The following is a 13,846-nucleotide window of genomic DNA, read 5'->3' as shown; positions in this document are numbered from 1 at the left end:
TCCCTCTGCCCCTCCCCAAGTTCACACTTGCTTTCTCTCTCCCCCACTCCAAAATAAATAAATAAATCTTTTTAAAAAGGAGAAAGAAATAAAAGGTGCATTGCCAGAACAGTGCATCAATGGTGGTTCACAGGAATATTCTTGGAGAAGCCAGCTGCAACATCCACACATGAGCCTGCGGGTACCCACTCAATGACACTTCCCAAGCTTGTTTTTGGATGACTGTTTGAGTCCCTTGGACCCACTCTGCTGATGCAATCTGTCATGCCCAGCCATGCACTGGCCTCAGAGCTAGGACCTCACAAGGGACTGGAAATATACTGTTGGCCTGCGTGGCTTTAAGTTCATTCCATTGCGCCTAAGGGTCGTGATCCAGGAAAAGACATACCACCTTTATTTCAAAAAATTCTTTATCATCATCAATTTTTCAGTGGTAATATTTACCAAAAAACACACCCACCCACTGTAGCATGCTTCACATTTCTGCACTCTCTCTGAGTTGAAAAGTAATGAGTTGGCTATTTACAGATTTCGGTGAGGAAAATAGTGCTTTAACATACATGCCAGGTCCCAAAAAAGTCGAAGCCTTATAGACCCACAAATGTGGGAATGGGCCCACAGATCGAAGGTTATATTTCTCTTGTAGGGGCAGAACACAAGGAAATGTTAAATCCATAGGTAAAAAATGAACATTAGGCTATTTTCCTTTCCCAACCTCACCTAACTCTAGGGACTGCCCAACATTTCATAATTTGCTTCATGAAAATAAGTTTCTACCTTTACTAAAAATAAAAACCTCCCTAAACAGATCAGAGGAAAACGTATTTTAGAATCAAAGACGGAAGGCACATCTATTTATTTCAAACAATTTTGCCAATAAGTCTACCTTACCTATGACAAGTGGCCCTTACTGCTTTGAGAAGAAGCAATGAAAACTGCTCAACATGGTTATCTCTGTACGGAAGACTAAACGTCCTCTTGGCCATGCATTGAACACGTGATTTTCCACTCATTCCTGGGACTACACAAAACAGCTACCCTAACACATTTTTTCCCCCTCCCTACCATAAATGTTTCCTTTCTCCAAGCCATAACTCATTCTTTCTCCAGGAATAACGGAAGGGCAGTTATTTTTCTTAACTGCATCTAAATTATGGTTCTGACCACGGCTGACACCTCCACACACCCATGTTTCCGTCAAACAGATGGGCCTCCACCACAGCTCAGAGTGCAGCTTTTTAGCAGGCCACAAAAGAGAAAAACGGTGAGGTGAGAGGTTCTCAGGACTTTTGAAGAATGACTACAGTGAGTGTGAGACCAGCAAAACAACCTTCACTCATTTCTTCATTTAGTAGAATCTTTACATTTTTCAAGAATGGGCTCCAATGCCTTCTCTCTACCACCAAATACCTCTGAATTCTTGAGGTGACTACATGCCCAGTCTCTGAGTACCTGACCATGTGCCTTCTCACCCACTCCCTTGCAGCTACGTGCACAGGGTACCAGCTGGTCTTCAGGCCACCCATCCCCACAGTCAGCCCCAGCAGGCCTCCCAGAGATGCTCTGGCTGAAAGAATGAATGCTTTGACAATTCTTGTGACAGTCAAGCATTCTTTGTGGGATGACAGTTTTAAATGAAATCCTAATTAACCAAATGTTTTTAAAAGAAAAAATGCACTTATTGGTGCCAGCTGGGACTCTGAGCTCACTTCCTTATGAATTTTGTAGCTGTTTTGATTGTGGAGATGAAGGTAAAATCTGACTTCTTTGAGGAAGACCACAGAACATACTAGTAAGAAAAAAAGCCATAAGCAATCATCAAGTAACATTTAAAGTTAAATACATTTACCTTTCATATGTGCCAAATCTATCAGCAGGCTGATAGATCACACCCCCTGGTTTAACTTTGTTCCCATGCTGTGCTACATGAATAGGCCCTTCATGTTGCAATTTGAAAATAACATTGCCATGAGTCACCCCTGGATATCAAGGCTCCTTCCTAGTTCTCAAGTTTGTTCTCTGACTGTATTTGCTTTTTGTCAAGGTTTCACTATGGCCTTACCATCTTGCCAGGCATTTGGATCAAGTATCTAGCCATAAATTAACAGTTCAATGAACAACAAAGGATTATTTCAACACAATTGCTCGACAATTCTCATTAAAACATTCTCTCATTTGTGTCTTGTTTCTCAGGTGGAAAACACTTGTGTAACTAACTACTGATTCCTAACTCGTGTTTTTTGTTTGTTTGTTTTTTTGCCAATATTGTTCCCCTACTGGGTGATGAGCCTGGATCTATGGTATTTTTATGCCAAATACTGTCTGTTCTTTGGAGAAACCTAGAGGATTTTCTTGGATAAGGTAGGGTTTGGGTTTAGGGTTAGTGGGTGGGGAAATTCACAAGTGCTAACATTAAAACAAGCTTTCCTAGATTTGGGGAAAGACCAAAGTAGGAGGATGCGATGCGCCCACAGACTGGCCACGAGATGGGGATGTGTGGGAAGGCCAGATGCAGGCAATAAGGTCCTAACAGAAAAGGGGACCCTTTGTGGGGAAAAGAGACAGGATGGCTAAATGAGAGAGTCTATGTTGTATTCTCTGAGGCCTGGGCCCTGCAGTTTTCTGAGCATTGGGACAAACTGCATTCTGAGCAAGAGAGCCCCTGGTAGCCAGGGATGGGATGTTACAAGGTGGCGAGGAGGGACCACCACCAGAAAGAGCCCTGCTGTGCAGGATGTTGCAAACCCTGAAAGAGGTCGTGGTGGGGGACAACTCCTCCTAGGATATAGGAAGCCTGTAATTCCCTTATTTCCCAAACAAAGTCTAGCAGTGAGCTGGGGGGAGAGGTGAGTCATGAACCAAGGATATTCACTCCCAAAACTTCAGGGACAACTACTGCTTGGTAGAGTAATGGAGAACACGCATTTTACTCTGATTTTCTCTAAGCAATGGATTTTCTTTCAAAATCAGAGACAAGGAAAAAAAAAATCAAATGGAGCATCAAACCTTAATTTAAGAAACCCATCCACTTCACAAATTAGCTAGAGCTAAAATAAATAAAAGGCACATTTACTTGACACAAGAAAGGTTTTTGTTTTGTTTTTTTGTAAACTCTATCTTCAATGTAGCACATAATTAAATTTCTGCCTTACATGTTTCATTTGTATTCATTTCCCTCTTATCCTTGGGAAGACCTCCAAGTCAGTCATAGGGCCACAGATGTACAGTATGCCTGAGAACCGTGCCCATCACCCAGGATATGCTGGGAAGGCAGGAAGACATTTCCACAATCTAATCTCCAGCAGCACACTGATTTAAGCATGGGTCTTGCTACTAAAAATTCCGAAACAGAGTAAGAAAGGGACCAAAGACACTTAGCCCTCTTTCCCACGGCCTTCATTCTCAGTTCTACCTTTGGAGCACTGCCACTGGAGAGTTTAGATCTGGGTTGGTCACCCAACAGGGAAGTGGCCTGTCCTGGAGTCACCAAGCTAAAGACTCGGAGTACTTCAAGTCGATCTAGGATACGAAAGATAAACTATCTAAAATAAGAAATTAATTGCAATATTTTTTTCTGAAAAAACTGGGAGTGTATTTTAGAGCCTAGTCTTGAAAATCAGGGTCATCAACCAAAGACTAAGGCTTGCTGGCAGTTTCTCCCATCACTGAGAGCGAACTCCCAAAGATCCATGGCAGTGATGGGGAGTAAGGAAGGAGGAGGTCAGGGCAGGAAAACCATTCTCAAGCTCCTGATCTCCCACAAACCTTCTAATAAGATCTGCTGTCAGAAACCCCCAGAACCTAGTTCGGGTTTCCCTAATTTTGCTCTCCTTGGTCATAACAGGTTAGCTGCTACAGAAACGGTGGGGTTGCGGGGAAAACAAGAGGGCAGAAAGCTCAGGTGAGTTAAAACTGGACAATTAGAGCCCAACACGCCCACTCGCATCTCTTAGAAGTCAACACCACACATAGGCCTCAAGTGCTGACTAATCCTCTTGCCCGTGTGTCTTATGGTTCCTTTAAATCTGAAGGTGTTCCAGGAAAAGCATATCTATGTATTTAATTGTTTTCAAAAGTGTAGCAATGCAAACAGGGCTCTGAGCACACAGACTGCTTTGCAAAATTTAAAAATACACCATGAGGAGTGCCTGGCTGGCTGAGAACTTGCAACACTTGATCTTGGGGTCAGGAGTTCAAGCCCCACGTTGGGCACAGAGCTTACTAGAAAAATAAATAAATAAATAAATAACACCATGAAAGATAGCCAAAGAAAATAATAGCCAAGCTGAACTTAGATTATGTGTCCAACAAGGTTTTACTTCATACCTGCCTGCAACAGGCACAAGATCAACAAGATATATTTCTGCCATCATCTGAAAACAGCAAACAGTCCCAGCAGGACTCAAGGGCAAGAACTGTCCAAGGTCTGACATTAAAGCCTTCCACATAAAATACCACTCGGGATTCTAGTAGGCAACCACTGGGTGGTCAGTGCATCACCTTCAAAGTCAGGAAGGTGAGGTGTTACAAAGACCCAAACACTATAAATTGTATTTAAAAGCTAAGTAGAGGACATATGATGACCTTCCTTTGACCACAACCTTACAAAAGCAGAGAAAAAGTAATGATGTCCTGATCTGAGAGTCAGCCAAAATCCTCTAGTTATAGGACAACCGCTGTGTTTTAATGAGATGGAGGAATTGTGTTATCCAGTAAGGGTCAAAGATGGCCTTGCAAGCATCTTAGCAGGAATTTTACTTTATTGAATTAATTACAACCATTAACACCCTTCAGCTAGCAGGCAATGGGGTCCTTCAAAAATGGGTCCTAAATAGGTCAGTGTGGGTAGGTTACAGGAGAGTGGGGAAAAGTCAACATCAGAGGACAGTACATGGACCCAGAAGGGAGCTGCCAGGATGTCACAGCCCATGGTTCTTGCAGCCTCTTCACAGATATTGGAGTTGAGTGATTAAGAGGAAGAAGAAGGCCAGAAGCAAATTTTGGTGACTGGCCTGTTCTTGGCCACCAAGTGAGTGATGCATTCAACTAGGACATACGGCAGGAGAAGAAAGGGAGAAACAAAGAGAAAGCAACAAGAGATAAGGAGGGAAGACTGAGAAGAAAGTGTGGAGCATGCCAGAAACCCTCCAATAGCCCCATGTCAAAACCACCCCTGAGGGTTTGCTCCCACTTTAAATAGATGGACAGAATGCATACTGCTACCTACACTACTTTTCAAGTATATGTGGCAAGACTATGCCTAATTGGAAAAGCAATCCAAAAAATTACAAGATAGGTAATGAAAAAGCACTTCTGAGATTGTGGGAAGGAAAAGATTCAGGGGCTCAGAAACACTACCACATCAGAAGTACAATGAGAGCGCACACAGGTTCTCTGGCACATGGGGACTGAGCTCAGACCCAGCCCAGCCTCCAGGTGCCCCCACTCCTCCCAACTCTATAAGACCTGTACTAGAGGCCAGGGGAAAATGAGGCATGTGGCTGGAACTGCCAGTGGGCAGAGAGCCACAGCTCTTAGCAGTGCATAGCATCACACAGAACTGCACACCAGGATGGTTTTCACTCTGTGCATGTTTCAGTTTTCTCCCCACACTGCTCCTCTGAAATTGACCAAAGATGATTAGGAGACAAAGCGGATGAACATTGTTACGGATGAACATTGTTAGCAAAGATGACAGCTCTGGTCCCTGCTTGACATTCTAAGAAACTGAAGTTAGAACCAAAACAATGGAGTTTTAGTTTTGGATTTTTGGGTGTTGGTTTTTTTTTTTTTTCTTTTTTCTTTTTTTTAAGTTTCCTTAGCTTCTGACTACTCTCCGGTGAAGAACATGGTATCAATCACACTTAAAAAAATAAGTCAGGAAACAGGAACCTCACTCAGATTCTTACAGCGTTAAAGAACACGTTTGTAGTTTGGATATCATGCCCTGTACTGAGTACAAAGCTCTATTTGTTTCTGCTTTGTAATGTAGAGTATTATGTTCTACCCGTTGCTACACAATCACTTTGAGGAAATATTACTACAAAAATAAATAAGTTTCTTTTTTCATTCAAAGGGAGGGAAAATAACAAGGACGCCCGAAGCACACCCACAGACCTTTTCCAAGAACACTTGCATTTGTTCCTGGGCTGGGAAGAATGCTTTGCTGATGATATCAAAGCCCTTTAATTTATCTAAGATCAACCTGCCTTAAACACAGGGGGAAAAAAACTCATTTGTTCCACTTTAAATTAAAACAAGCTATTTTTTTTTTTTTTTTTGGTACTGGTCTGCCTTTATTTTTCTTTGAACACAGGGGAATATTCTATTCTGAAACCTTGTACTATTATTCTCTCTTGACTATAGAAGGGCAGTAAAACATGTTATTAATCTGAGTTGGATTTTTAGAGAAACTATAATTCCATTTTCAAAAATGACCACAAACTCCCACTTCTGACCAAGATGGAATGAAGGTACAGGATTTACCCTCCTCTGTGAGACAAGTAAGAAACTGGAACAAAATACATTAAAAAAAAAATGGTTTTCCAACATAGGACCACAAGGACTAGAAGAGAGGGGAATAAACAAGGTGATCTTCACACCTGCCCCACTGTATTGTCTGAAGAAAGTTTCCAGGTTGCAGAAGGGACAGGGGACAAGGTCTCTCTAAGTAGGGGGGATGGAGTTGAGGGTCCAGAGAAGCCAAGGCAGCTACAGTTTGCAGAGCAGAGTGCCAGAGAGGGGACAGCTGCCCGGAGAGATGCCTAGTTGTGGTAACCGTAACCCGTGTGTTCAAAAAGCTACAAAAGACCCAAATGAAACTTCCAGAGTTGAAAACTACAAAGTCTGAGATAAAAAACAAAAGAACAAAGAAACAAACAAACAACAAAATCCACTGGATGAGAAAATTAAGAGAGAGGACAATGGAGGACAGCAGAGGGTCCACCTTGAGTTCTCAGCTCAGACTTGATCATGCTGCATGTGAGGAAACTTATCCAGAGCCAGGAAAGAGCTACCTGAAAAAACAAACAAACAAAAAAAAACAAAAAACAAAGGGAAGATGGCTAGAGCTCACAGAGTTGCAGGAGTAGTCCTTGTTGTCATAGGCCAGGGTAGAAAATCTCTTAATTCAAAGGACACAAGGTAGAGTAATCTGATAGGTATTATTCTCAGTAGTAGAGAGAACATGAGCCATGGCTGGAAGGTTGCTCTGATCCCACCCCATGAGGACTACATACAGGTAAGACTCTAAAAGACCAAAGTGTTTCTAAGTAATTTACTACACTGAGAACAAAACTTGAAAACATTTATAGGAATTAATATCCAAAATATATAAAGAATTCATACAACTCAGTATCAAAAAAAAATAGAACCCACTTTAAAAATGGGCAGAGGACCTGACTAGACGTTTTCCAAAGAAGACATACAAATCACCAACAGACTTATGAAAAGATGCTCAGCATCACTAATCATCAGGTCAACAGAAATCAAAGTAACAATGAGAGAGGGGCACCCGGCTGCCTCAGTCAGAAGAATGTGTGACTCTTGATCTCAGGGTTGTGAGTTTGGAGTCTCATATTGACTGTAGAGATTACTTAAAAAAACCTCAAAAGAGAAAAACCCACAATGAGGTATCTCTTCACACCTGTCAGAATGGCCAGTATGAAAAAGATAATAAATAACAAGTGTTGGCGAGGATGAAAAGAAAAGAGAATATAAATTGGTATAGCCCCTATGGAAAACAGTATGGGGGGTTCCTCAAAAAGTTAAATATGGAACTACCATATGATCTGGGTATTTATGTGAAGAAAACAAAAACACTGGGGCACCTGGGTGGCTCAGTTATATAAGCGTCCAACTCTTGGTTTCGGCTTAGCTCATGATCTGAGGAACATGAGATGGAGGCCCCTGTCAGGCTCCATGCTTCTGCACCTGGAGTCTCCGCCCCCCTCCCCCGGCCTGTCAGAATCTGCTTGAGATTCTCTCCCTCTGCCCCTCCCCCTTCTAAAATAAATAAATAAATCTTAAAAAAAAAAAGTAAACAAAAATAGTAATTCCAAAAGATATATGCACCCCTATGGTCACTGCAACATTAATTATAATAGCCACGATGTGAAGGCAACCTAAATGCCCACTGATAGATGAATTCTCATCTAATATTATTCCATTTTATATATATCATGGAATATAAGCCATAAAATATGAGATCTTGCTATTCGCCAGAACATGGATGAAACTGGAGGGCATTATGCTAAGTGAAATAAGTCGAACAGAGAAAGACAAATACTGTAAGATTTCACTTACAAGTGCAATCTAAAAAATAAAACAAACACAAAAGGAAACAGAAACAGACTCATACATATTGAGAACAAAGCAGTGGTTGCCAGAGAGGAGAAGGGTAGAGAGAAGGGAAAAATAGAAGGGTTTTAGAGATACAATCATCCAGTTAGTTAATAGGATGGGAAATACTGTACAGCACAGGGACTATATTCACATAACAGTTTTGTATGGTGTAGATGGTAATTAGACTTATTATGGTGACCATCTCATAGTATACATAAATATTCACTATGCTGTGTACCTGCAACTAATACAATATTGTATGTCAATTTTTCTTCAATTATTAAAAAAAAGGAACACTTACAGGAACATAAAAATGTCCCACACCTTGAAATTCAAAATGTTCCACCTCTAATAAAAAATTACCGGGCATGCAAATAAACTAGAAAATACAACCAATAATAAGGATACAAATCAATCAGTACAAACAAACAGACCCAGAAATGATACAGATAAAATAAATAAGACTTTAAGATAGTTGTGATAACTGTAATTCATGTGTTCAAGAAGCTACTCAGAATTTTTTTTTTAAAGATTTTATTTATTTATTTGACAGATGGAGATCACAAGTAGGCAGAGGGGCAGGCAGAGAGAGAGGGGGAAGCAGGTTCCCTGATGAGCAGAGAGCCCAATGCGGGGCTCGATCCCAGGACCTTGGGATCACGACCTGAGCCCAAGGCAGAGGCTTAACCCACTGGCCTCCCAGGCGCCCCAAGAAGCTACTCAGAATACTAAAGAAAAAAAAAATAAAGACCCAAATCAAACTTCCAGAGTTGAAAACTACGAAGTCTGAGATAAAAAACCTATTGGATGGGATTAACGGCTGATTAGACATCATAAAAGAAAAAAAAAATAGGGAACTTGAACAAACAGCAATAGAAACTATCCAATATGAAACACAGATTTAAAAAAAATGGGGGCGCCTGGGTGTCTTAGTGGGTTAAGCCTCTGCCTTCAGCTGAGATCATGATCTCAGGGTTCTAGGATGGAGCCCCACATCAGGCTCTCTGCTCAACAGGGAGCCTGCTTTCCCTTCTCTGACTGCCTCTCTGTCTGCCTCTCTGCCTACTGGTGATCTCTCTCTCTGTCAAATAAATAAATAAAATCTTAAAAAAAAAAAAAAAAAGTGAAGGGCTAGGGGTCACCTAAGTGGCTCAGTTGGTTGAGCTTCCAAATCTTGATTTTTGGCTCAGGTCATGATCTCAGGGTCCTGGGATTGAGCTCAATGCTCAGAGGGAGTTTTCTTGATATTCTCTCTTTCCCTCTCCCTCTGCTCCTCCTCCCACAGGAATGGATTCACTCTCTCTCAAATAAATAAATCTTAAAAAAAAAAAAGATGGAGTTTAAAATGACAAGAGCATCAGTAAACTGCGGGACAACTTCTAGTAACCTAATGTATCTAATTAGATTGGAGGGGAGGGGTGGAATAGAGAAAAATGGATGAAGAAATAATGACCAAACATTTTCCAAATTTAATGAAAACTATATAGCCACATATTCAAAACACTCAATAAACCCCAAGCACAAAACAAAAAAAATGAACACACACACACACACACACAAAGAAAAAGAAAAAACAACACCCAGGCTCATCCTCTTCAAACTGCTTAAAATCAATGACAGATCACAAAAACAGAAGAAAAGATTCATCAGGTACAGAAAAGCAAAGAGAGGAAGGATGAACTTCTCCCTGCAAACAATGAAGCAAAAGGACAGTAGAACACCACCTTTAAAGTACAGAAAGAAAAAAACTGTCCATCTGTAACTATACACCTAGGGAAAATAAATTTTGAAAATAAAGGAGAAACGAAAACTTTTTCAGACTCAGAAAAATGAACAGAATTCATCCCAGGTAGACCTATACTCTGAAAAAGTAAATGGAAATCCTTCAGGCAGAAGGAGAAGGAGGCCAGATGGAAAGCTTGCATAGGTAAGAAAGCCACGAAAGGCACCAAAAACAGTGACAGATGTCTGCAGAGCCACACCTTTGGGTCTGGAGTCCAAATCCTCGTTTGCCCTTTTCTTCAGCATTATCCATGCTGACTGGGGCCTTGTTGTCATGTGTTTCTTTAAAGTTGCTCTGGAAAATACCTGTCTCCTAGTGATCTCTGTAGGTTACCACAGTCCTAAAGCCAGGGAGATGGGAGTCAGTTACTTCTAAAGAAAAATGAATGAGCCTTTTTACATTTAAATGAGGCTACTTTGGATTTCCCTTGGAACTATTTGTGGTTTGGGAACTCACTCTGTATATAAAAAGAGAAAAACCTTTTACATTTCCAAATTTGAGCACAGATTGATGATAAAGGTAGAGTCAGCCATTGCGCCTGGAATTCTAAAATGTGTCAGTCTGGAACCAATGTTTAAAAATTAATGGGAAAATGCACAAATACTTGCACTTTTTGCGCATGGTGTATACCTTCTAAACATGAAATGTCCATCTGGATTGTGAAGAATATGTATGGACAAAGGTTCTCTCAGGAGACTAGAAGGTCCTTTTAAGAAAAAAAAAAAAAAAGATACTACAATTGAATTTCCTGTTTGTTAAAATCAGCTTGATTAAACTGAACTCCCTCCACCCCCTGCATCCTCTACCAAGCTTACATCAAAACTACTACGCACTTGAGTTAAATTCCATAAAACCCACGCTGGTATGCTCCATCAAAACAAAAACGAAAATCAAAACAGATGCCCGCTCAATCAATCTAATTAGCTGAGATTATTGATCAGCTAATGATAGGTGCTCAAAATGATTATCATAACCTCAAATTCCAAAACAGGAGAAATCTGTGTGGCAATCTAGGGAGGGAGGGGGTACAGGGAGGTACAGAGCCAAAACATTGTGGTAAAATCCTGGCCACTCACACACTCTGGGCCTGTTCTCTGTTGTTGTTGTTTTTTTTTTTTTTTTTTTTTTTTTAAATAAGTACATTTTATAAATGCGTTCTCATTGCATGAAGTGGGAACTATGACTCTCTGTCTCAAGGTTCTATTTTGAACTCTTCTAAAATAGTACCTAGAGAGTGGATAGATAGTCTGTTCCATGGGAGTGCTGAGGTCCCAAACCAGTGGTCCACAATAACCTCTGCCCTCAGTTGAAAAAAAGAGGCTTATAAAAAGACATTTATAATAGTCTCCATGTCTAGCTTATTGTGAAATCCAGCCAACACTGCGACTCCATGGGAACAAGGGGCATCTCTTGGGGCTGAGCTGGCTTCTTCAGCCACACAAGTACCCTGTACATGCGGTGCCTGCTCACCCTGGCCTGCATCTCTAGATGCACACACCCTGTGAGCTTTCCTCTTCTGTTCCTACCTGCTTCCCACTTCCAACACCAGGAGTGGCCAGTCAGCAAGAAGGTAGAAAACTTCAGTGTATCACTTTTGCCATTTAATAGCAGATGTTCTTCAAATTGCAGAATCTTAGAAGGCAAAGAACCGTAGGGCTCACCTCTTCCAATTCTCAATGTTTATTACAGGACATGGGCTAAAACCAAACTCAGAAATGAATTCTGCAAACATTTTATTAAGCGTTTTTTAAATGATTATATTTTCTTCACATATGAAAAGAAACTTTCCCCAAGAAAACGAGATTGTGCTGGAAATGTTCAAACAAGACTGGTTTTACTTATTAGCAATTTTAGAGGACGTGTTAACCTTATCAAGCAACTAGCTTCCTTGCTTAAAATGATACATTTTTGTTTAATAAGGTGATACTTTATGGCTCAAAGTGGTTTATCTTAGTTCCAACTCTTTTTTTATCATTTTTTATTTTATTTTGCTTTATATTTCTTTAATGGAAAGTAAGTCTCATTTAGGGAAAATATGTAATTTTTTAAAAGTTGACTGATTTTGAGAAATCAAAAGTTTAGAAACTGTAATTTTTTTCTATATTTATAGTACCTTAGATTGAATGAATTAGACTTGCTGAAGAAAACTAGAAAGTAAGAGATTGGAAATTTTTCAAGTCAAAGGCATATGGCACAGATCTTTGTCTACAACAAAATATGACAACAGTTCCAAGTCATTTTCTTTCTTTTTTTCTAAAATATTTTATTTATTTAGTCATAAGACACACAGAGAGAGAGAGAGAGAAAGAGAGAGGTAGAGGGAGACGCAGGCTCCCGCTGAGCAGGGAGCCCGATGTGGGACTCAGTCCCAGGACCCCAGGATCATGACCTGAGCTGAAGGCAGATGCTTAACCATCTGATACACCCAAGCACCCTTTAGTCCCAACTCCTGCAAATGTAAAGAAATTTTATCTTTCCCATTCCAGGCTGATAATCTGAGAATTAATCTGACAATTAGGTCTTATGAAAGAGTTTTTAAAAAGGGAGGAAAATTGCTAAATCTTTTTTAACCAGAAATTTCCATAGTAGGGATCTAGAATACCTGTAATAATTAACTTAGGAAAAAATTAAAACTATTTATAAAAGTGTGATATTCCCATTACATTATTTTTAATGTCAATAATATTTAGAATTTAGAAATTAAACTGTTTGAAGTTGATAAATATAACTTGTAGAACAATGAAAATTATGATGAATAACAGGACAAATTTCACATTGCTTTTCTGGCTTTGCTTTTAAAACAAAAGTGTAAAAATATGGAAAACCAAATGAACTCAAAAATTTTCCTTTCTAACTGTGCCAACCAATTTTGACAATTTGACAATTGTTAAAAATGCAGATATCTGCTAAGTGATAGGCACAGTAAAAATTTTTGAAATATAGAATTCTGTGTACTTTTTGTAGAGTGTAAGTTTGTTTAATATTTCCAAACCACTGCCATGCCTTTAATATCACTTTAAAAGATAACCATCGACCATGCTAAAAGTCTGGGCACCTCTCTATCTCTCAATGATTGCACTACTGTTTTGACATACTATAATATTGCAAGAAATTAAAAAGTGAAAAAAAATGTGGGGTTTTTTTGTTTGTTTGTTTTATCCACATGAATTTCTGAGGTCTGACCTCTCTGTGAAGCAAAAAGACATAACATCTCCATGTTTAAAGTATTACTTTCCTCATTAGGGAGATGAGAGGCTTACAGAGAAAAGCCTGCTGAAAGAATGGGTGAGAATTCCTGTTGTAGCTTATACTTTGGGCTGCAAAAGGGTAGGTCTCTACCCTAGAATTTGATAATGCGTAGAAAAAAAAAATTCTGCCCAAATTTTACAATTTCATTAGCCTGTGTAACAACATTTACATTGTATTTTTTCCTCTTTAGTATCTATGTAATTAACTATTTACAATGTTAATTTTCCTCTTTGTCTGTATCCAAGGGAAATAGATCAATTTAATAGATTAACTTCCAATTTTGATAGTATGAAGATGACTAAAATAAAAATACTATTTATTCACTTGGGGAACTTAATTTCATGTAACATACTTCCTCTTACAAGAATCTATGATTGATTGATTAAGATAATGTCCTTAGTGAAGAGAATTGCCCAAATGTACATAAACCTACACTGCTCACTCTTTCTCCAAACTTTCTTGTCCAGTCGG

General features: G+C 39.7%; 1 protein-coding gene across 2 annotated transcripts in view; it reads right to left on the bottom strand.

The window, feature by feature from the left end:
• Positions 1 to 13,846, bottom strand: part of ATP10A (ATPase phospholipid transporting 10A (putative)) — a 194,686-nt gene that overhangs the window by 136,701 nt on the left and 44,139 nt on the right. The window contains exon 1 of one of the 2 annotated variants that reach the window (XM_032843115.1): positions 10,326 to 10,393. The exons of the other annotated variant lie outside the window; for it this stretch is intronic. Within the exon in view, the coding sequence (XP_032699006.1) occupies positions 10,326 to 10,378 (53 nt within the window). The 5' untranslated portion in view covers positions 10,379 to 10,393. Of the gene's footprint in view, positions 1 to 10,325; positions 10,394 to 13,846 lie in introns of those variants that run through there. 2 annotated transcript variants of the gene reach the window in all.

This window comes from Lontra canadensis, unplaced genomic scaffold (assembly GCF_010015895.1).
Source record: "Lontra canadensis isolate GAN:19392208 unplaced genomic scaffold, GSC_riverotter_1.0 scaffold135, whole genome shotgun sequence".
NCBI classification, from domain to species: Eukaryota; Metazoa; Chordata; class Mammalia; order Carnivora; family Mustelidae; genus Lontra; species Lontra canadensis.
This window is presented reverse-complemented; position numbering and strand designations above follow the sequence as displayed.